Source organism: Gasterosteus aculeatus, chromosome 15, assembly GCF_964276395.1.
Source record: "Gasterosteus aculeatus chromosome 15, fGasAcu3.hap1.1, whole genome shotgun sequence".
In the NCBI taxonomy this organism is placed as follows: domain Eukaryota; kingdom Metazoa; phylum Chordata; class Actinopteri; order Perciformes; family Gasterosteidae; genus Gasterosteus; species Gasterosteus aculeatus.
In genome coordinates, this window is record NC_135703.1 from 1,358,825 (window position 1) to 1,381,109 (window position 22,285).

At 52.0% G+C, this 22,285-nt stretch overlaps 1 protein-coding gene across 7 annotated transcripts in view; it reads left to right on the forward strand.

The window, feature by feature from the left end:
- syne2b (spectrin repeat containing, nuclear envelope 2b) overlaps positions 1–22,285 on the forward strand; it is a 67,605-nt gene that overhangs the window by 36,735 nt on the left and 8,585 nt on the right. For 5 of the 7 annotated variants that reach the window (XM_078089208.1, XM_078089209.1, XM_078089213.1 and 2 more), the window contains 36 exons: positions 1,222–1,392; positions 1,556–1,681; positions 2,604–2,719; positions 2,957–3,059; positions 3,266–3,394; positions 4,320–4,727; positions 4,853–5,038; positions 5,157–5,249; positions 5,605–5,724; positions 5,807–6,007; positions 6,099–6,272; positions 6,420–6,533; positions 7,002–7,195; positions 7,389–7,521; positions 7,865–8,080; positions 8,823–8,975; positions 9,057–9,233; positions 9,409–9,564; positions 9,677–9,817; positions 10,037–10,207; positions 10,346–10,479; positions 10,559–10,763; positions 10,916–11,098; positions 11,264–11,338; positions 11,601–11,755; positions 12,726–12,873; positions 12,974–13,068; positions 13,152–13,383; positions 13,946–14,140; positions 14,688–14,813; positions 15,161–15,316; positions 16,174–16,332; positions 16,554–16,720; positions 20,234–20,396; positions 21,815–22,002; positions 22,082–22,232. In XM_078089208.1, the coding sequence (XP_077945334.1) occupies positions 1,222–1,392; positions 1,556–1,681; positions 2,604–2,719; positions 2,957–3,059; positions 3,266–3,394; positions 4,320–4,727; positions 4,853–5,038; positions 5,157–5,249; positions 5,605–5,724; positions 5,807–6,007; positions 6,099–6,272; positions 6,420–6,533; positions 7,002–7,195; positions 7,389–7,521; positions 7,865–8,080; positions 8,823–8,975; positions 9,057–9,233; positions 9,409–9,564; positions 9,677–9,817; positions 10,037–10,207; positions 10,346–10,479; positions 10,559–10,763; positions 10,916–11,098; positions 11,264–11,338; positions 11,601–11,755; positions 12,726–12,873; positions 12,974–13,068; positions 13,152–13,383; positions 13,946–14,140; positions 14,688–14,813; positions 15,161–15,316; positions 16,174–16,332; positions 16,554–16,720; positions 20,234–20,396; positions 21,815–22,002; positions 22,082–22,232 (5,814 nt within the window). Of the gene's footprint in view, positions 1–1,221; positions 1,393–1,555; positions 1,682–2,603; positions 2,720–2,956; positions 3,060–3,265; positions 3,396–4,319; positions 4,728–4,852; positions 5,039–5,156; positions 5,250–5,604; positions 5,725–5,806; positions 6,008–6,098; positions 6,273–6,419; positions 6,534–7,001; positions 7,196–7,388; positions 7,522–7,864; positions 8,081–8,822; positions 8,976–9,056; positions 9,234–9,408; positions 9,565–9,676; positions 9,818–10,036; positions 10,208–10,345; positions 10,480–10,558; positions 10,764–10,915; positions 11,099–11,263; positions 11,339–11,600; positions 11,756–12,725; positions 12,874–12,973; positions 13,069–13,151; positions 13,384–13,945; positions 14,141–14,687; positions 14,814–15,160; positions 15,317–16,173; positions 16,333–16,553; positions 16,721–20,233; positions 20,397–21,814; positions 22,003–22,081; positions 22,233–22,285 lie in introns of all 7 variants that reach the window. The other 2 variants (XM_078089211.1, XM_078089212.1) reach the window with 2 other exon arrangements.

Consider the following 22,285-nt stretch of genomic DNA (forward strand, 5'->3'; position numbering starts at 1 on the left):
AAGGATCAAAAGTTTACTCAAGCTCTACACGGAAAAATTGTTTTTTTTTCATTCAATGATTCATTTGGAGATTTGGGTTTATTTTGCTTTTGTCACGTGTCGTCTCCTTTCAAAAGACTTCAAAGAAAAGATCCGAAATGCATTTAGGTGTTTACTACTTTGTTTACGTCTTAAGATTTCTGCTGAAGCCATTTCTATACGGAAACATCACATTAACAAAAAAATGTCTTATCATGAGTAATCTTCTTAGGAAGTTTCATGTGATATCGAATATATATATATATATATATATATATATATATATATATATATATATATATATATATATATATATATTTGTTTATTTGACCCTGTTTAGCTGTCAAGCTATGGTTGAGTCAATTAATAAAACAAACTTTCAATTCTTCAGCTTATATGAAACAAATACAAATATGGAGATGGATGTTTAGTTTATTGGACCGTGATGTTGTTTGAAGACTTTATAAAAAAACACAACATCAAACAATCTCCTTAATATTGTTCTATCAAAGCAGAGGATGACGAATTGTTAATATTCCGTCTTTAAATCCTTGAATTGCACTTTGTCAGAAGTCCTGCCGTGTTTAAAAAGTAGCACTCATAAGTAATTGTCCTTAGTCGTGTACTTGATGTGGATGTTGGCCGGTTGTTGACGGCCTTGTTTCACCCGGTGATGGAAAACCTTTCAGTGGAAAGTCTTTGTTGTGTCTTCATTGGAAGCTGGAACGGAAGCTCGGCTTCTCTGTGCGTTTCGTTGGAATGAAGCTTTGTTCTCTCGCCTCTTAATCAAAGTGAGTAGAGAGGACGCCTCACCGAGGGGCTTCAAACCCGCCACAGAACCTCCGAGCCGAGACAACAGAGACTCCCACTGGACTCTTGTTGTTGTTGTGATACTTATTTTGGCTTCACATGACATTTCTCCTGTTTGGGTACCGATGGAACAGACCAGAGGAATTAAAACCCCTTTGGACAAAAACCTTTTAAGCAAATCTCTTATTTCTTTTTATCATTCTTTACATCTTAATTTTAAATAAAACAGAAAACCCTGAGGAACAAACTGGATTGTTTAAGGAATGGAAGCGATGAAAAGAAAAAAATCAGATTTAGAAAGTGGGTTTATTTTTTGTCCCTCGCCGTACGTGGGTGATAAAAGAGTCACTGATTTTCTGTGTGTGTGTGTGTCATTGTGCGTGGACCCAACAGGAGATGTTCCAGGACATCGAGCGGCGGGTTTCCTGCCTGCCGCCTCTGGGCCGTCCGGCCGATGGTCGGCAGGAGGCGGCGGAGCTGCTCTCCTCCAAGCTGGAGGCTCTGAAGGCCAACCTGGTGTCCTTCCAGCAGCTGCTGCAGGGGAGGAGAGAGCCTGGGGGGCAGGTACATGCAGCCAGGACTCCACCACGAGTCTCACACCTCAACAGTTCATCGCAACAGTTTTACATTTCATTTACGGAATTCAGGAGGATCTTCAAAGCTTTGATGTGAAACATAAATGAGCGTGACTCATCTTCTCTCCTCTCCACTCGCTCCTCCCCCTCAGGCCTCGGTCCCTCCCCCTCAGGACATGGCTCCCCCTCCGGCCTCGGCCCCTCCCCCTCAGGTTCAGGAGATCTTCTCCTCCCCGAGGAACAAGCTGCTCAGACAGAGCAGCCTGCAGCAGCAGAAGGTACCGGACTCCAGAGGTCCAGGGTTCAATGTTTATTATTATTTTGTGTAGAGACCGAAGCCAATATCGACATCATGCGCTGCCCCATGTCCCATGTCCCATGTCCAAGTGTCCCTGAGCAAGACACCTAACCCCTAATTGCTTCCCAGGCAATAATGTAAAAAGCCACGGGTTAAAAATGTAAGTCGCTTTGGATAAAAGCGTCAGCTAAATGACCTCTAATGTGATATAATACTAAAATCCATCGACAACATTATGATATCATATGACATACAAATGTCTGCATTGATTTTTAGCGTTCTTTCCCTTTATTCTCATGAAAAAGGTCAACCATTTATTTTATTATACATATACAACCCACAACTGTTTAATTCTAACTACATAGTTTACAACAAGTACATTTAATCAAGTACTTTCTACTTTTGCTCAGATGTAAATATTCTACTTCCTACTTCACTTCATTTATTTGAAAGCTGTAGTTACTTTACACATTAAGATGTTTTTCACACAAAACATTTGAAATGATTGTAAAATATAAAGAATTAGCTGATGATTTAAAGATTGTTTTATAATTTAGTTTGATTTTAAAAGTCGAAGGTTTTGACCAAACAAACCAAAAGAATTGTGAGGATGTCACTTTGGGCTCTGAGTCATTTCGTTCCTTTAAAAGAGAAATGAATCAGGTGCCTTGCTCAGGAACAACGCGGGGGAGCCGGGATTTGAACCGCCAACGGCCTCTCTGCTCCACGCGCCGCAACAGTCACAGTTGTACTGATTCTGCTGCCTGAACGCGCTCGGCGACGTGTACTTGATTACCACTTATTATTGTGCTGATTATCAGCGTGGTGGTCGTACCGATGGTGAAGAGGTGACTCCTCCTCCTCCTCCTCCTCCTCCTCCTCCTCCTCGTTGTTGTTTTTAGGAGTTGGAGCAGCAGCTGACGGAGCAGAGAGGACTGACTCGCTCTATCGCCCGGCAGGGCAGCGGGACTCGCCTCCACGGCCGGGAGCCGGAGGACCGCAGCAGGCCGTCGCCACGGTAACACGCTGCACCATCACATGGCATCACGCGTCCGTCAACAGGACCAAAAGGACCAAATGGAATTATGAAAATGACACCAAATAGAAGACGTTTCATATTTAGTCCACGTCTTCTAACCTCTCACGTACTTTGTTCTAGATTTGTCCAATCAATGCGGGAAGTTTAAGACGATTTGACGTGATAAGTAGACATGTGAGATGATAAGTGTTCACTCCCCCCCCCCCCCCCCCCCAGGGGGCCTCCCGGTGCGGAGGAGGCCTCGGCTGAGGAGAAGTGGGAGGGGCTTCACCGCCGCCTGCTGGCGCTGGAGGAGAGCTGGCTGCTTCCTGCCTCCCAGGTGAGGGCCGTTGCCGTTGACAGCTGAAGGGCTCGATTATCACTTTTTTCCCCCCAAATACAAAAGAGAAAAGAATAGAAAAATCGGGGCTCTCGCCGCGCTTGATTATCACCTTCGCCGAGGAGGAGGCACTTTGTTGTGTCTTTGGTGTGATGGGGAGTCCTGCAGGGCTTGATAGGAGTGTGTGTGTGTCCCCCCCCCCGAAGGTGACAGACTCATCTACGAGGCGCAGTGATGGAACAGCGGGACGCGTGATTACCGCACAGACCGTGAAAGAGCTCCAAACCCACATCAGCCACCTGAGAGAGCTCAGACTCACCGCGGCGCCGCATCGGGTAGGGGCCCGTCGCCGCGGCAACATGCAACGCCGTGAAGGGAATGTGAGGGGCGTTGAGACGATTCGCCCTCTAGCGACCAGCAGGGGGCGACGCCTCTGGTCCCATAGAAGTCTATGAGAAAATGACTCTTTAATGATTTATTCCCCCAGTAAACATGAGTCTCTAGTTTCAAGTCTTCTTCAATACAGATGATGTCCATTATAGTCCATTAATAGTCAAAGGGCATTCAGATTATAATACATTTCTTAACATAATGCCCACAAAATATATACGGGGACATGTTTGTTGTTTGATGAGTGACGGTATTCTTGCCGTCACTCACTATGGGGGACTTGACAAAACCTTTGCCACATGCACTGACACATAACCCATAATTGATTGAAACATTGTCCCTTGTGACGAGTTCTGATTTGGACGCTATTCATTGCCATGTCCATTAAATATCTTGCCGCTGTCTCTACATCATCATACTGAGACATCGGGACGTCTCTCTGAGACATTCTGGAAGATGAAGAATTGAGCTGATTGATGTGAAGTTTTATATTCTGTTGTGAATCCCAATCACCGCGGCCATGAGGTCGACCGGTTAACCTTCGGGGTAAGTGGCGCTGCTCCTGTGAAGGCACAGACTGCTGGTGGTGGATAATGAAGAGGGAAAAGGAACCGGACTCATGGATGGAAGCAGAAGGTGTTGGAGGAAGACGCTGCTCGTTTAACACGACTAATTCTGCAGATTGTTCTGTGATTCGAATGACATGTGAATGTGTTTGATCACCTCCTCCTCCTCCTCCTCCTCCTCCTCCTCCTCCTCCTCCTCCTCCTCCTCCTCCTCTCGTCCTCCTCTGGATTCATAATGACATGTATAGTGACATGAATTCATCCTCATCTTTTTTAATAGTTTGTCTCACCTGTTCGTCTTCAGGCCTCCCACGCTGACCCCTCCCACGCTGACCCCTCCCACACGGACCCCTCCCACGCAGACCCCTCCCACGCTGATCCCTCCCACACAGACCCCTCCCACACTGACCCCTCCCACGCTGACCCCTCCCACATGGACCCCTCCCACGCTGATCCCTCCCACACAGACCCCTCCCATGCTGACCCTTCCCACGCTGACCCCTCCCACACGGACCCCTCCCACGCTGACCCCTCCCACATGGACCCCTCTGACGCTGACCCCTCCCACACGGACCCCTCCCACCAGACGCTGGACGAGGGTTTGTTTCATATCCTGCACGGGGCGTCCCTGACCCTAACCTCCATCAGCGGCCTGCTGCCCCGGTCTGCTGGGGGGGGGCCTGAGGGGGACACCGAGCGGGGGCTGCTGCAGGTGGGACCCACAACACAAAAACACACTGCAGCTCAGTTACTTTGGATTAATCGGGGGGGGGGGGGCTCTATTTAGCGGTACTGTTCTGTTTGTGAACCCACGGACTCCCTCGTGTCCCTTTTCAGAGCCTGTCTGCGGAGCTGGCGACCCTCGGCGGCGAGCTGGCCTCTCGGGGGTCAGAGGTCAGCCGCGTCCTGGGGGCGCAGCAGTGCGTGGCCGATGTGTGTCGCGTGCTTCCCGCCGTCCGCTCGGCACTGAGCAGCAGAGAGCAGCAGCTCGCGGAGCTGCAGGAGGACGTGACGCAGCAGCAGGTCCGATGTCACAATCTTCACTTATAACTCGTCTATTAACTGTTTCTATAACAGTTGCTGCTAATCTCCTGTTTGCATGAGCAGCATAAGGAGCCCGTGTCGTGTGTTTAACCAACAGATATTACTCCATGAGTTGCATGCAGCCTTCACCTCTAACCAGGCGGCGCTTCTTCAGATAACTAAAGAGTCCACTGGACCGCCTCAGCTACAGGTACCGCTGGCATGGAGATACTATATATATATATATATATATATACGGCTCGGGTTCTGAGCCATTTGACCGAGCTTCAGCAATTTGTTCATAAAGTGATGACAAAAAAAGAAATAATGCGGTGGGAGAGTCGTTCCAAATAAACACATTAAAATAAGGTATTAAAATACTATGAGACACATGGAGATACTGAAGTGGTTCTTTACATGAACAACGAGAGACACAAAGATAATAATGTTTATGAGGTAAAAGCTCTTCTGTGCTTAATGCCCCAGTATTTAGGAGGATGAAGCTGGTCGCCAGTCAGCATCGTGGAGGTTTCATCGGTGTCTTTGTTTAATATCATTCATTACAGGCTTTGGCTGAGATGCAGGAGTCTTTGCAGCAGCAGGTGGAGCAGGTGAGCTCCCTGCTGGAGGAGGCTGACCGACCCCACCTGCCTGCTGCTCTCCTCCAGCAGGCCTCGCATCTGCAGGTATGTGCAACATCTGGAGCGTCTCTGTGCCAGCACTTGGACCCGTAACGGCCTGATTCTCCGTTCCCCTCCTGGTGTGCAGGCCGCGCTCGTGGGCTCTCTGGGTGGCGTTGGCTCCCTGCGGGAGGAGCTGGAGGCCGGCGTGGAGCTGCAGCAGCAGTGCGAGCGGCTGGTCGGCGGCCTGGAGGAGCTGCTGGCTCTGGGCTCGGAGCGTCTGGCCCGGCGGCCCGTCGCCGAGCTGCAGACCAGCGCTCGGCTCCAGCGGCAGCTCGCCGGCCACACGGTACGCCTGACGCACGGCGGGAACGGTACGGGCGCCGCGCCGGCCCTGAAAGGGAATCTTTAACGCAACGCGCACCCTTTTCTGTCGTCAGGGGTTCTTCCGCTTCCTGGGCCATCGCTTTCAGATCCTGCAGCAGCTGACCCAGAGAGTCCCAGAGAGCGCCCAGCGGAGGTGGGAGGCTGCGGTGACGGGCCTGCAGGCCGAGGTGTCCCGAATGCAGCAGCACGCGCTGGACGAAGGGACCAGGATGCAGGAAACCCTACAGGTAGTGCAGGACATGAAGGTTTGTCCTCGCAGCGCGTGCTCTCGTCCTGTCTGGAGTTCCTACTTCTGTTCAGGATCGTCGGCATATAATCGGAACAGTTAGCAGCACTAGCATGCACGTAACGCGTCCTCTCTCCGTTTATCCCAGATGTGGTCCCTGTGGGAGGAGGACAGCGCCTGGACGGACTCCCTGCTCAGAGACATTGAGACTTCATTTCCCAAGATGCACGAGGGGGATAATTCTGAGCTCGGTGCCTACCAGGTAATTTTTGTATCATTAATGCTCATGTTCTTTCTTCCCGGGGGATGATTGCGATTTACCAACAAGCATCCGGCCGGAGGACACGGCGCAGTTTGTAATGTTCCGTTCTGCTCGTTGGAGAGCGACGGACGCGCTCTTCAGGCTCTACTTTGTGCATTGCACTCAAAACCCAATTGGCTCAATTAAATACAAGCGAGTGGGTTGTTTTCTGTAGGGGCACACGATGTTCCTGCGCTTTGATGCCAGTTATTAGCCGAGCAGAGACCTCCAACGAGAATTCATTTGGGCTCTGCCGTGGGATTGGACATGTGTCTTGTGAAATGGCTGCAGCTCATGCAGAGGTCAACAAAGTGTGTGTGTGTGTGTGTGTGTGCTTGAGGTGAGGACATCACAGCTAGGCTACCTGTTTCCAAGCTAAGCTCAAAGAGACTCAGAATCATCGTTTCTGAGGTTGTGTTTTTCTGACAGGAGCGGCGTGGCGTCCTGCAGGGGAGCAGGGCGCGGTTCAGTCGGATGCTGGAGGCGGGGCTCTGGCTCAAGGTGGCGGGCTGTGGGGGGGTGGGTGCGTCCACCCGCAGCCTGGAGGCACGATGGAGAGCCCTGCACAGGAAGGTGGAGCTCAAACACACAGATGTTGAAAGGAGGAGGAAGCTGAGGAGCAGGTGAGAGACGAGAAACATCATTTCATGATATTGTAATATACATAATATTATTTTACCATGATACATTTGTCAAATACAATAAAAACAAATATTATTAAAAAAAAAAAAATATATATATATATATTAAAATATATTTAAAATAAATATATAAAATAAATGAAAAATATTGAAATGACACTGATCCAATAAACAGGTTTTGTCGTGACTCCGCCGCGCTGGCCGAGTGGATGGGCGGAGCCAGAGAACTCATTGACCAATGCCGTCAGCTCTCCGCTGAGGACGAGGTGGATGTTGAACAGAGGCGGGACCACTACCTGAAGTCCGTGGTGAGTTCAGGCCCAACTTCACGCCTGCACACATATTATTATATCCATATATTTGCTTTCTGATGTAAAATTTGTTTTTAAGTAACGTCTGTTTGAGTTTCCTTTTATTTTGTAACACTGTAAGACTTTTCATCATGTTCTGATGTCAGTGGACCTCTGAACCAGCGATGAGTCACAGTCTGCTCAAGAAGTCTGATCTTCTTGACCTCCCTCCTGTAATTGCAAATAGCTAAATGTCCAACATAACATTGCAAAGGCCGAAAGGTCAAGCAGGGAAGCAGCTGCATTGTGGTCTTTGTGCCACTGAAGGCAACAGAATATAACTAAACATTTATATTTTTAGACTTTGACCAAAGAGCTGGAGGCCAAATCTCAGCTGAAGGCGGCTGTTGTCTGTGTTGGAACCCAGCTGGTTGAGCTGAGGGAAGAGGACAGAGACCCTGATGGAGGTCTGGAGGACCCGGATCGGCTCCCCGTCCCCTCCCAGCTCAGACGGGTCGAGCTCCACTGGTCCGGTCTGCAGGCCGACGCTCCTGTCCTCCAACGCGCTCTGCACGAGGTGAGCACGTCGGGCACATCTGGAACAAACAAGTCGCCATCGGCCGGTTTCATCGCCCCCCCAACCGCTGCTCACTTTGTCTCTTTGCATTCGTTTGACCCTTCTCGGCCACCGTAGCGCGTGACTTCCGTGAGTTTGGTGTAAATACAGAGATCCGGGCGAGGGACGGATTTAGTGAGTAATTATTACTCTTTTCTGGGCTTGTGCTTCTTTTTCTGAACATGTGGAATGGAGGTTCATGTCCGTGTGTTCGGTGCAGACCAGCCGCAGACCTCCTGTCACCAATTAGCTTCAAACATGCCGCCTCCTCGCACCTTATTGGTGTGAAACCACTGCTGCCTGTCTGTCTGTCTGTCTCCGTCTGTCCTTCTGTCTGTCTCCCTCTTTTCCGACTCGTCTTCTCTTCCCGCTGTTCTCGTTATTTTCCGTTTCTTCTTCACCTCGATCTTTTCTCTCACACACGGTTCTGCCGTCTCACTCGACTCCTTTTCAAGTTATTTTCAAACTCAGGATTCATCTCAAAGATTCATCACACATGAACAATTAAAGGCACAATTTCTTTTGCTTTAAGTGGATAAATCAGATATTGATCTAACTGATATGTGAACATGTGATTTATTAACTACATGTTCCAACGAGGGCAGAATAAATCTGCTGAATCTTTTTGGTTGTTTGAGGAACGAGCGCTTCTTCAAGAACGGAGAAGTAAGGGCATCACTCTCTGCCTTCTCCTCTTCCTCAGCGATGGATGAAGACGTTGTCCCAGCAGGAGGCGCTCCTGGAGCTGCAGGCCTGGCTGGAAGTAGCCGAGTCCCGTCTGGAGGAACATCGCGGCAGAGTCAACGGAAGCTCGGCCTCCGACGCCGACCTGGGTCGGCTCCTGAGATGCTGCGAGGTGGAGAGGAGCTGCTGCGTGATGGACGGACGTCCTGATCGCTGACCCGTTTGCGCTGTAACATTACGCTGTTTTTTTTAGGAGAGTCGGGCCGAGATGACGGCGCACCGGGCCACGCTGGACTACTTGAGCCGGCCGCTGCACACGTGCGGTACCGAGGACGGCCAGAGGGGGCGCCAGGAACACAACCAGTTCGCAGAGGAGCAGGGTCGGCTCAACCACCGGTGGCTCCGCCTCCTGGAAACCCTGGACTGTCAGGTCAGAGCAGAACCCAAACCATCATGGTGCCACAGTGGCTTCACGTCAGTTCAGGCTCAGTACCGGGGTCTTGGACCCGAGAACGGCCCGTTAAATATTCCCAACTCCCGATTCGTTAATCACTATTTTCTAAACCTCTAAAGTTCTCGCCGCTCTGATTGTTTGTGGTGTTCAGCTCGACGAGGTGCAGCAGGAGATGAGGAGCAGAGCGGAGCAGGAGGCCCGACTGCAGCAGATCAACAGCTGGATCGCAGACCAGAACCGCTGGATGGACTCGGCCCGGACGCCCAGCAGCCTGACGGAGCTGCAGAGGAGCGTCGACGCCGCCCAGGTCAGTCGGAAACGATCCCGCCCCCCCGACCTGCTGCCACGCGTTTAACCCCTCAAGGCCTTTCAGCGCGACGCAAACGCTTTCTCTTTGTGCTTCTGGTCTTCTGAGTCAGGATCTGCAGGAGAAGATCGAGCACCGAGCTGCAGCCCTGCAGGAGTCGAGAGGCCGACTCGTTGGAGGAGGAACCAGCAGCAGGGATCTATTTGCTCGGACCGAGAAATCCATCCAGGCCTGTGCAGCCCTCACACAGCAGGTGAATGACCCCGAGGACAACGTGGGACGCCAGAGGGTTATGCCTCCCAGTTACAGATCACAACATCCAAAGTGTATTTATTCCTACTTTGACGGAACAAAAGCCTCTTTTTTGTTGTGGATTCAATGTGGCCACTATAGCGAGGTCTCGTCTGCCGGCTTTAACCTCCCGCCCCCCCCCCCCCCGTGACGCTGGTCCATCCTGCTTGTCCCCTGACAGCGGGACTCGCTCCACCAGAAGCTGCTTCGGGCCCGGCAGCTGTGGGAGTGCGTGCAGAAGCCGCTGAATCAGATGATGCTGAAAACGGCGCGAGTGTCTCAGACTCTGGAGCTCCACAGCGGCGCTGCACTCTGCCTGCAGGCACACAGAGACCTCCACCTCCAGCTGCAGGTACAGGAGGACCGCTCCCCCACCTGGAGAGGATGGAGGCTTTAAACATACAAGGGAAAGCTTTTAGAGCTCCTGGTTTTTCGGTTTTTCGTATTCACATTCTGTGCCGCTGATGACTGTCTGTTGTGTCGGCATCAGCTTCTCCACAAGGAGACGGAAGCCTCAGGGACAGAGTGGGACGGGCTGAGCCGAAGCGCCTCCACCCTAAGCGGCCTCATCAGTCCCGCTGCCGGCGTCCTCCTCATGGAGCAGCTGGACAAGCAAAGGGACAGGTGAGACGGAAGGCTCGCCAGCTGACGCTGGATTGTTGGGTTTCAAAGTGCTACATAAATACACACCACCCTCCCCCAGCTGGGCGGCGGGGGCGGCGGCGCTGGACGGGCGGCTCCGGGGGAGTCGGGCGGTGCTGCAGCTTTGGGAGGCGTACGGCGCGCTGGCTGCGTCTTCCTCTCTGCGGCTGCGGGCGCTGCGGACGGAGGGCAGGTCGCGGGCGGGCGGGGCGGCCGCAGGCGACGACGGCGCGGAGCAGCTCGCTGGGAGGATGCAGCTTGTCCAGGTGAGGGGGGGGGGGCCGCTACAGCAGGTGTAATGATCCATTCCTTGTAGTTTGACGTCTTCCGCTGACAAATATTAAATCAGTGAATAAATTCTGCTATTGAGAGACTGCTTCTTTACCACTGTTTGTCCCTGTCCCCCTCTGTCCCACAGGGCCTCCTGGAGAGGACAGACGCTCTGCAGTCTGACATGGGGGGTTTGCTGGAGGCCTCCAGGGACCTAACCGGCCACCTGGAAGCTTCGGCCGCCAGTCTGGTCCAATCAGAGAGCTGGTTGTTGTCACACGGTGTTCAGCAGCTCAGCCGGGCGCTGACGGGGAGTCGGAATCAGCTGCAGGTGAAACAAAAGATGTATTGATGGACGGATTACTGAACGGTGACGTCAGGGAGACACTAAATACGACTAAAATAAAAGAAATAAATCTGAGCACTCTAGATTAGCTACAGGTAAAGTGTCATGTTTCAATCTGTCGAACGTGTCGTGTCTCTGTTGTGCGTGCAGGAGGAGCTGGAGCAGCTGCAGGAGTTTGAGGACGTCCTGGAGGCTCTGGAGGAGAAGCTGGAGCTCCAGCAGCAGGTGAGACTACGTCCACTGAGGCTTTTCAGTTAAACTGTAAAGAGGAAGATATCTTCTTCAATATATTTGGGCTGGAGCTTTTAGAGCTGTAAATATGTAAATTATACATATATATATATATATTTATTTTTTTGTTCCCAGACTCCTGTATATGTTGTATTTAAGGACTGGGATGAAAATGTAATTTTATTTTTATTTCGTCACATGTTTAAGACATTTCTACACACTCTTGTGACCTCTTGTGACCGCCGTGTGTCTCCAGTCCGGCCTCCTGGAGCTGAGCGCTGCCTCCGCCGACTTGGATGTGCTGAACGGGCGGAGCTGCAGCCTGTCGCTGGGCGACGCCGCAGCTCACCGCCTGCGAAGCCTCAACCGCCGCTGGGCCGACGCCTCCGCCAGAGCCGAGGAGGCCTGCAGGTCAGAGCTGAGATCAGCGCGCGGACGCATGAGCCAGGGGAGCGTGTTCTTAGTGATGTACTAAACCTGAAGGTTCTGGAGGGTTGTAGAACGGTTTAAAACGAGGTCATTGATCAGTCGCTTCATCATCACTTTTCCTGTGTAAAACCGACAGGAAACTTTAGACAGTTTCTCTCCTACCCATAAACCCGCTGAGGTCTTCTACCCATAAACCCACTGAGGTCTCCTACCCATAAACCCGCTGAGGTCTTCTACCCATAAACCCACTGAGATCTTCTACCCATAAACCCACTGAGGTCTTCTACCCATAAACCCGCTGAGGTCTTCTACCCATAAACCCGCTGAGGTCTTCTACCCATAAACCCACTGAGGTCTCCTACCCATAAACCCGCTGAGGTCTTCTACCCATAAACCCACTGAGATCTTCTACCCATAAACCCACTGAGGTCTTCTACCCATAAACCCGCTGAGGTCTTCTACCCATAAACCCGCTGAGGTCTTCTACCCATAAACCCACTGAGGTCTTCTACCCATAAACCCGCTGAGGTCTTCTACCCATAAACCCACTGAGGTCTCCTACCCATAAACCCACTGAGGTCTCCTACCCATAAACCCGCTGAGGTCTTCTACCCATAAACCCACTGAGGTCTTCTACCCATAAACCCACTGAGGTCTTCTACCCATAAACCCGCTGAGATCTTCTACCCATAAACCCACTGAGGTCTTCTACCCATAAACCCGCTGAGGTCTTCTACCCATAAACCCGCTGAGGTCTTCTACCCATAAACCCACTGAGGTCTTCTACCCATAAACCCACTGAGGTCTTCTACCCATAAACCCACTGAGGTCTTCTACCCATAAACCCACTGAGGTCTTCTACCCATAAACCCACTAAGGTCTTCTACCCATAAACCCGCTGAGGTCTTCTACCCATAATCCTGCTGAAGTGTGTTGTTCCTTTGTCCTCCAGCGAGCTGCAGGCGGAGGCCTTGAGGCAGCAGAGCTTCCAGGAGAAGTGTGAGAGCTGGATGTCCTTCCTGCAGAGGATGGAGGACAGTCTGGCTGTGGACGTCTCCGGCTCGTACGTCGGCCTCCGGCAGCAGCTCCGCACGCACAAGGTTTTAAATGTCTGATGCCCAGACCTCACACACACACACACACACACACACACACACACACACACAAACACAAACCCTACAATCTCTGCTGCTGTTCCAGCGGTTCCAGGCGGAGCTGTCCACCGGCCACCAGATCCTCCACTCGGTCATCTCCGAGGCTCTGCACCTGCTGCAGAGGGGAGAGGTGGAGGACAGGTAGGAAGAGGTTCTTTGCTTCTCGTCCAAAATAAAGAGGGCGGGGCCGAAGCAGCTCCTCACCCGCCGCTCGTGTGTTCCAGGAGCGACTTCGTCCTGAAGCTGTCCCAGCTCCGGGAGCACTGGCAGGGTGCGGTGCGGCGGGCCGAGCAGCGGCGCTCGTGGGTGGAGGGGCTGGTGGAGCACTGGCACGTGTTCGGCCGCAGCCTGAGGAAGCTGCGGAGGTTCCTGTCGGAGGCGCGGGCGCTCCTCCCCCCCGCCGGGCCGGCCCGCTGCAGCCCGCGGCAGCTGAGGAGCTCGCTGCGGGGCCTCCAGGTGAGACGGACAGCAGTGAAGCGTCTTCATCACTTCAACTATGAGATTATAACTTACTGTATATTATTGCTTTTTTTACAGCTTACATGCAAATGACATTAATAGAAATGTACAGAAACGTAATAAACGCTTTTTAAATTGTATAATTGCAGCGATGTGAGTGTCTTTATATTGATAGAGCTGATAAATAAGATGACGGAGACACCTTTTGTGTTTTTGAGTGTCATGTTCTTCTCTTTAAGATTAACAAATAGTACGGCGACTTTCTGCCACTTTTCAGACCTTCCGGAAACAATCAAGTAGTTTTAGTGGACGTTTTCACAGATGGTGAACTTTAAAATAGTTGCGGTATCAGATTTAGATCAGCCAGGCAGAAACGAGAGATTTAAGAGGAAAGACTCCTGTTGATTACATTTACATCACAAGAGGAGGAGGAAGAGTGTTTCTTTTCTGCTGATTTGATCACCATGAAAAGGAAAGCTTTGCATTGATTGTGAAGAATCAATAAAGCACCAGAGATCATTGCTTCCCATTGGCTCTCGTCTGTCCCTCCTCCTCTCAGCACGCGGAGCAGATGTTCCAGAGGCACCAGTGCAGCTTCATCCACACTCTGGAGGTCGGCCGGCAGCTCTTCTCCATGGGGGACGAGGAGACGCAGACCCGGCTGCAGAGCGACCTGGGAACCCTGCAGGAGGAGTGGGACGGCCTGCACGGCCTTCTGGGCCGGAGGACGGAGCTCACCGAGGAGGTCGTCAAGGTAACGCTTTTCATCAGAGGTTTTGGAATAGAAAGACTTCGCTGATATCTGACATTTTGTTGACAAATCATTTATTGCGAAAAATGGTATAATGGAATTGATTATTATTATTAATGTTGTGTTTGTTTCTTTTTGTCTTCGGCGGCTTTGCCTCTTTTTCTTAGTTTGCGTCCTCTTCAAATATTTTGTGTCTCGTTGGATGTGTTTTGGTCTTTTCACGCGTCCTGGAGTAGAGGATTGTTTCCGGGTTGTCTTTTCGCGTCCTGTTCGATGTGGTTTTACGAACGTCCTGATGTAGAAGATGAAGGCCAGAGGGACCACTGACTCGTTCAGTAATCCATCCGTCCCCTTTAGCCCCTGAAGGCTTCTGCTTCCCTGACAGCAGCCCAGTTAATCCACTCCGCTGTAATTGGTGACAACGGACGTGTTGAACAAAGGCATCAGGGGGTGAAATGTCCCTCCGCTCGTCCTCAAAGCCAATCAGCTGAAACCAACGCGTTAATCTGCATGATCAACGAGTATAAAACGTGTCCGTTGTTTGTCTCAGACGTGGGAGCGCTGCGAGGCCGGGCTAGCGGACGTCGCGCTGCAGCTGGAGGAGCTGAAGACCAGGCTGAACCAGTCGATGCCAGAGAGCGACGAGGAGCTGCTGAGAGCCGACCGGAACAACAAGGTGTCTGTCGGCGTCCAGTAGCTTATTGTCAGACCCTCAGGAAGAAACGTCTTTGTTTTCAAGAGACCAAAAGCCAATCAACTCATCGTCTCACCCATCAGGCCCTGAACACCCCTCATTACCCCCACCCGCCCTCCCCCTTAGGACGCCCCTCCCCCGGCCTGCAGACCCGTGGCCCTTAATCCTCTCGCTGGTCTCTGGGTGGGGAGAGAGAGAGAGAGAGAGACACAAGAGTGACAGGGAGAAAAAGAGAAAAGGGGCCGGACAGAGAGAGAGAGAGACATTAGGGAGGAGAGAGAGAGCGAGCCTGGAGGGGGTCCCTGACGGTTTTGTGTTGTGGTATGCAGGAGAACGAGGACGCGCTGGAGGACTGGGCTGAGAGCCTGACGGAGCTGAGCACCATGAAGACGGATCTGTCCCAGTACGTCATCGCCGACGACGTCCTGCTGCTGCAGGAGCAGGTGGAGCACCTGCACCGTCAGTGGGAGGAGCTCTGCCTCAAGGTGAGAGACTGCTTCGCTTTTTCTTCTTCCACTCGTACGCGACAGGAGATCCCCAAGTTCATGCACCTCTTTGCGTGTTGTGGGTAAAGTGATTCAAAGATGGTGCTGGGTCAGAGGGTCAGAGGGTCACAGGGTCACAGGGTCAGAGGGTCAGAGGGTCAGAGGGTCAGGGAAGAGACCCCGATGAACATCCTATAATGCAGTTTCCTTTAGAAGTGCCTTCAAGGTTGTACAAAGCTTCTTATTCCACAATATCTGACTCGATCCCATCTATAAATATTCATCAGCTCGATCCGGCTCCTCGTTGAAGCTCAAAGTTTTCTTTCAATCTGTTAATCAAGTTGAAATCTTATGGATGTATTTCTTGCTGTGGGATCCCTACTGACATGAATGATGTTTACTTTTCTTATATTTTAAGTGATGTGTGTAGATTTTGTCTCACGTTTAACTGAATCATTGAGGAGGGTCCCTGGGGGGCCCTCATGTCCTGAGGACAGAGCCGTCATATAAAGGAGTAAAAAGACCAAACCTTTGACCCGCTTGAGGAACCATATTCCTTTGTGAGAGGCCTCCGTTCTGGTGAGACCAACAGGTGTGGGTGCCGGGTGGTGGAGGGTGGAGGTGGGCGGGGGGGGTCTTTGTGGGGAGCAGATGGTGACGGGAGAGGCTGCAAGACGAGGAGCAATTGATTTGAAATGAGTCCGGGAGGAGGCACAAGACGGATGTTCTTGTCTTCATTCTGCAGTGAGGTCACTGCTGCCTCCGTCTGGTCGTTGTGGTTTGCTTCAGTGCACCACAGAGTCTGTCCTGGTATGTTGGGGACTCATCCAGGTCTCATCCATGTCCCTCTGTGGCAGGTGTCTCTGCGTAAGCAGGAGATCGCAGATCGCCTCAACGCGTGGATCATCTTCAACGAGAAGAACCAGGAGCTGTGCGAGTGGCTGACGCAGATGGAGAACAAGGTGGCGCACGACTCCGACCTCAACATCGAGGAGATGGTGGAGAAGCTCAAGAAGGTGAGGAGGAACAAACATCTTCCCAAACATCTTCTTGTAGTCCAGCCTCCCGGCTCCAGATGTTCAGATGAAGTGTTTTGGGCGTGTTTTTGTTGTTTGTTGAACCATTGAATCCATCTCCTCGATGGACTTAAAGCAATGCAGATATTTTAATCTACGCCCTGTAGAGACGAGACTAAACGTGTAATTGGTGCGGGTTCTTTCTCCGACTCTTTCTTCAGGACTGCATGGAGGAGATCAACTTGTTCAGTGAGAACAAAACCCACCTGAAGCAGCTCGGGGAGCAGCTCATCACAGCCAGCAACAAGACCAAAGAGACGCAGGTCAACGACAAGCTGAAGGACGTCAACGACCGCTGGCAGCACCTGTTCCACCACATCGAGGACAGGTGAGACCGCGGAGGACTCGCGCTCTACCCCTCACCTGAGGACCCTGAGTCCTAACTTGTCGCTGACTGCAGCGGTTTGACGCGTGCAGACTGATCCCCAACGAGGACGCAGCACATCGGTTCTGTTCCGCTGCAGATTAAAAGCTCACAGCCGACGGAGTGAAATGAGTATTAATCCAGAAGTGCGAATCTTCCTGTACGAGAAGCTGCTTTTCCACATGAGGCTACACGTTGCTTTAGTGGTCTACACCTGACTGTGGGCTAAGTGATCTAAACCTGACTGTGGGCTTAGTGGTCTACACCAGTCTGTGGGCTTAGTGGTCTACACTGGACTGTGGGCTTAGTGGTCTACACCTGACCGTGGGCTTAGTGATCTAAACCTGTCTGTGGGTTTAGTGGTCTACACCTGACTGTGGGCTAAGTGATCTAAACCTGTCTGTGGGCTTAGTGGTCTAAACCTGACTGTGGGCTTAGTGGTCTACACCTGACTGTTGGCTTAGTGGTCTACACCTGACTGTGGGCTAACTGATCTAAACCTGTCTGTGGGCTTAGTGGTCTACACCTGACTGTGGGCTTAGTGATCTACACCTGACTGTGGGCTTAGTGATCTACACCTGACTGTGGGCTTAGTGGTCTACACCTGACCGTGGGCTTAGTGGTCTACACTTGACTGTGGGCTAAGTGATCTAAACCTGTCTGTGGGTTTAGTGGTCTACACCTGACTGTGGGCTAAGTGATCTAAACCTGTCTGTGGGCTTAGTGGTCTAAACCTGACTGTGGGCTTAGTGGTCTACACCTGACTGTGGGCTTAGTGGTCTACACCTGACCGTGGGCTTAGTGGTCTACACCTGACTGGGTTTGCTGTTTCGATGGAAGCTCTGTTAAGCAGGAAGACGAGATTTGATCCCATAATGCAAATCCACATTGGATCAGATTAGAGTGACTGAGTGTGGTGGACTGCAGGGCCAGATGGGTCGAAGTGGTCATGGTGGGTGGAGGACTTCTCCATGGGAATGACTGACTTACAGTAGATGGGCCATATGGGGGCTGCTTAGTGGCCCTGGTCACCCGGCCCCTCCGGACTGAGTGACGTCCGCTGACTCACCGAGGGATTAGACGCGTTGACACTGGACCGCCGCTCGCCTTTGTCACGCCCAAACAAACCGGGTGCTCCGTCACCCGGCTCGGCAGCTGCCGTCTGCTGACACGAGCCTTTGTGCCGGTGGGCCCCCGGGTGGGGGGGGGGCTTCTCTGCGCATTGTCTGAATGAGACGTGCACGATGCAGATGTTTTTCTAACGCTTGGCTCTTTTTGTTGCTGCAGTCCTTCAAGTTGTTAATCTCACCCGGGGCCGGATACGGTCGTCATGGTGACGAGTCAAAAGATGGCGCTTCCTCAGAGTTCATTCACACATTAGTGCTGGTGAAGAAAATTGTGTGTGTGTGTGTGTGTGTGTGTGTGTGTGTGTGTGTGTGTGTGTGTGTGTGATGGCAAACGATATGATTGTATACGATACGATATGTAGACCAGATGACGGACACCTGCCAGGTAAACAGACCGTATCTTATTCATCAGCTGACAACTGAAGTTCAATAAAAAAACAGTAGGAAAGTAAATAAGAAGCTCACACCATGTAGATATTTTTATTTATTTATGATTTACGGTTCTTCTTCACATTCTTCAAGTTTTATTTTGCACTAAAGAAGAAGTCTTGTGTCTGGGAAAGAAGAACGAGGGAAAACAGGCTTATTTTGACGACTTTTGGCATAATGTTGTAAATTGCAATAATTGCTGATGCGATTGTCTGGCGGCTGCTGAGGCCCCGCTGGGTCCTGGGAGCCTTTTGGTCGGGTCCGTTTGCATTTACGGTAATCTGCTGTAATCTGCTCCGGGTGAACTTTAATGGGCTTCTGATACAAGTGGCAGATGTGTACTTTTCTACTCCTGTTCTGTTTGGTTTCCCTTTTTAAATGTTCTTTATGATCATTTAAAATTGTCTTTCAAAATTGTCATTTTAAATATATATTTTATTTACTATTTATTTACCAAAGCGTTAATAATAATATGCTTTCTGCTTTTCAAAATCCATAAAATTCATCATTTGGAAAAGTGACATAATGACATTTTAGACTTTAATTATTACATTAATGGTCCAAGCGATTAAAACTCCAATCGGTAATGAACATCATTGAGTTCTGTTGCTGTGTGTCCTCAAGTGAACCCGTCACTGAGTCCAGATGTGTGGAGAGGAGGAGGAGGAGGAGGCGGGCGGGTGTATTGCAGAGCAGGAAGGGGGAGAGGTGGGGGTTTCGGGGGGGGCTCGATGGCGGAGGAGCCGTTGCGATGGAGTAGCTTCCTCTCACCAGCCCGTAAGTAGCTTTCACCCCATCGCAACCCGGCCGGCTCACGGCCGACCGGGGGCTTTGTTGTGATAGAGAAGAGGAGGAGGAGGAGGAGGAGGAGGAGGTGGAGGAGGTGGAAGAGACACACAGAGGAGGAGCGAAGGGGGATGAGCTGAGCTTTTTGTCGGTGAGGCGCGTGCAGTCGTTCAGAGCAAATTCAATCCAGACCGACAGCGCCGGTCGCCTGGTGTGTGTGTGTGTGTCGGAATTTAGGAGGCAGCTCGGACCGCAGGTGTGTGTGTGTGCGTGAGTGTGTGTGTGTGCGTGTGTGTGTGCGTGTGTGTGTGTGTGTGTGTGTGGATGAGCACATACAGTGCGTTCGTGGCTGACGGCAGCAGCATGTTTGAGACGCCGCCGATGTTTCTCTCATTTGCATCCTCAGATACTGACACACACACACACACACACACACACACACACACACACACACACACACACACGTGTAGCTGAAAGGATGAAATGATGTTCATGTATCAACACTTGAATGCTGCTGTGTGAGGATCTAGACATGTTGCCGTGGAAACAATGTGGTAGCACATGTTGGTTGGAGGTCAGTACGACTTGAAAGTCTCTTCATGTCTCTTCATCATGTTTAACAGTTGAAAGATGAGGCGGCGGCTGGTTGGTCACCGGCAGCTTCGTCAGTCTGATGTTCTAAACATGCAGGAGACTTCAGAGAGAAGCTAAAGGACCTCCAGTCAGAGTCTGACCCGCTCCTCTATCACACACACACACCCCGGCTGGCCCTGAGGGGGGGTTCGCTGAGCGATATGGGTCACTGACCCGAGAGCCGGGGGGCTGGAATGTGACCCCCCCCCTCCCCCGGCTGGATGCGGGTCATCCCGCCGCTGCAGCTTCCCAGCGCTGACAATGGCCGGGTGGGGGGGGGGGGGCGGGGCAGAGATCCTCCCCGTGAAAGTGAGGGTTGTTGTCACTTCCCACAGCCCTGACGCCGCCCCCCCATCGCCATGTGTGTTCTCCACAGATATCTGCAGATCTTCTTTTTCTGCTTTCTGCGTTTCTGCATAACTCTCACCTGCAGAAGCTTTTTAATCAACGGAGACCCTTTCCTCTAACCGGCCTTCTCCCCCCCCCCCCCCCCCCCCCGCAGGGTGAGAAAGCTGAAGGAGACGCTGGTGACGGTGCAGCAGCTCGACAAGAACATGAGCGGCCTGCGGACGTGGCTGTCGCACATGGAGGCGGAGCTGGCCCGGCCGCTGGTCTACAGCGTCTGCCACGCCGACGAGATTCAGAGGAAACTGGCCGAGCAGCAGGTGGGCCGAGACCTCTGCATGTGTGCGCCTACACGACCTGACCTTTGACCCTCACCCCGCCGAAGGAAAAACTCCCCCTTAAGAGAACGACGAGGAGGGAAAGCAGTGACGGGGACCCGTCAGACCCGTCTCGCCGTTAGGCTTCACGGGGCCGGATGGAGACTCCACTTATCGGCACCGCATGGCGCCCTGAGGGGCACTTGGGTGGCAGGAAGCCGCTGCTCTCAGAGCCTTTGTGTGGGGGCCGTCCTGTTGTGCCCCCCCCCCAGCATAATAACAGAAGAGGGGCGTAATGCTCGTGCTAAGTGAAGTCCCGGCGAGCGGCGGGGGGGAGGGGGTGAGGGGGGGAGGAAGCCGTCACACTGGGCTGACAGACGATGGAGGCACTCGGGAGGCAAATGGACTTTAACCAGTTCTTCCATCTTGCGAGAGCTGCCGGGCCGAGCGGATCGGAGGGTTTTGAGGGACAAGTATTCAGAGGGAGAATGAGATTTGATGTTTGTCAGAAGAGATTTTCCAAAACTTCAAAGTGCCGCGCGCCGCCCAAAACATGACGGCCTGAGTGCTTCGCGCCCACTCGAGTCCACGAGGAGCTGCTGACAGTTACGAAGTGGTCCGATTAGTGCAGGAGCTGTCACCGCTGTCAGAACCTGCAGGTTCGAGGACATTTGGGATATTTCTTGTCCCACTTTCATGGTGGACGGGTCGAGGTGGAACGGCAGAAAATGATGAGTCGGCTCGTTAGCTGAGGCACTGAATTATCTCTCGCTCGTCATTTTCTCCCCCCCCCAAAAAAAAATGCGGTGCGCTGGCGGCCGGCGAGAAAAACACTGGCTGAATGTTTCGTAGTCTGAGTTTGTAACCGGAGGAGCGAGATAGTTGATGATGATGAAGAAGATGAAAGGGAGGAAGACGCGTGTGACGGACGGAAACACATGTGAAATTGGTAAAAGTGAGGAAGAAAGACGGCGCGGAGGCGAGAAGAGAAAAGGCTGCAGCTCTCCATTAGTGGATGACAGGCGGCTGAGATGACTCCCGCGTGGAGGGGCTCTTTAAGCTTTCATCTGTCACCACGGCAACGCTGAAGAGCCGACAAAAGTGCTGTCGAGCTTCACACACACACACACACACACAGTGAAATAACTTTTAAGAGCTACCTGGCTGGTAACCAAGGATCAGCTTCTGGTCGTCATTTTTATTCAGCTTATCTTTTGAGCAGTTAAGATCCTTATTAATGGAAATGACAGAAGAGAATAAAAGCTTTATGGTACTTTGAAGAGCAGTTTGCTCACCGCCTGTTGCCCTCAGCTGCACGTGTTTGTCTGAGCTGCGTGTGGAGATCTGTGCAGCCCAGCACAGGACGGCGAGCACAACCCGGCGAGCTGCGATGTGAGACCTTTGTTCTCTCCGACCCGCAGGATCTGCAGCGGGACATCGAGCAGCACGCGGAGAGCGTGGCGTCGGTGCTGACGCTGTGCGACGTCCTGCTGCGCGACGCCGACGCCTGCGGCGGCGACTCGGAGAGCGACTCCATCCTGCAGACCACGCGCAGCCTGGACCGCCGCTGGAGGAACATCTGCGCCGTGTCCACGGAGAGGAGGATGAGGTGAGCGTCACGGTGGGCATCCCAGATATGGAGGATTGAGAGACATTATTTCATAATGAGGGTGAAATGCCGCTTGTAGGATCGAGGAGACCTGGCGTCTCTGGTGCAAGTTCCTGGACGACTTCTCTCGCTTCGAAGACTGGCTGAAGACGGCCGAGCTCACTGCGGCCAACCCGGACTCCGCCAACGTCCTCTACACCAGCGCCAAGGACGAGCTCAAGAGGTTTGAGGTCAGGAAACGAGTCTTTTCTGTCTGCTTCAGATCTGCAGAATATCTGCAGCG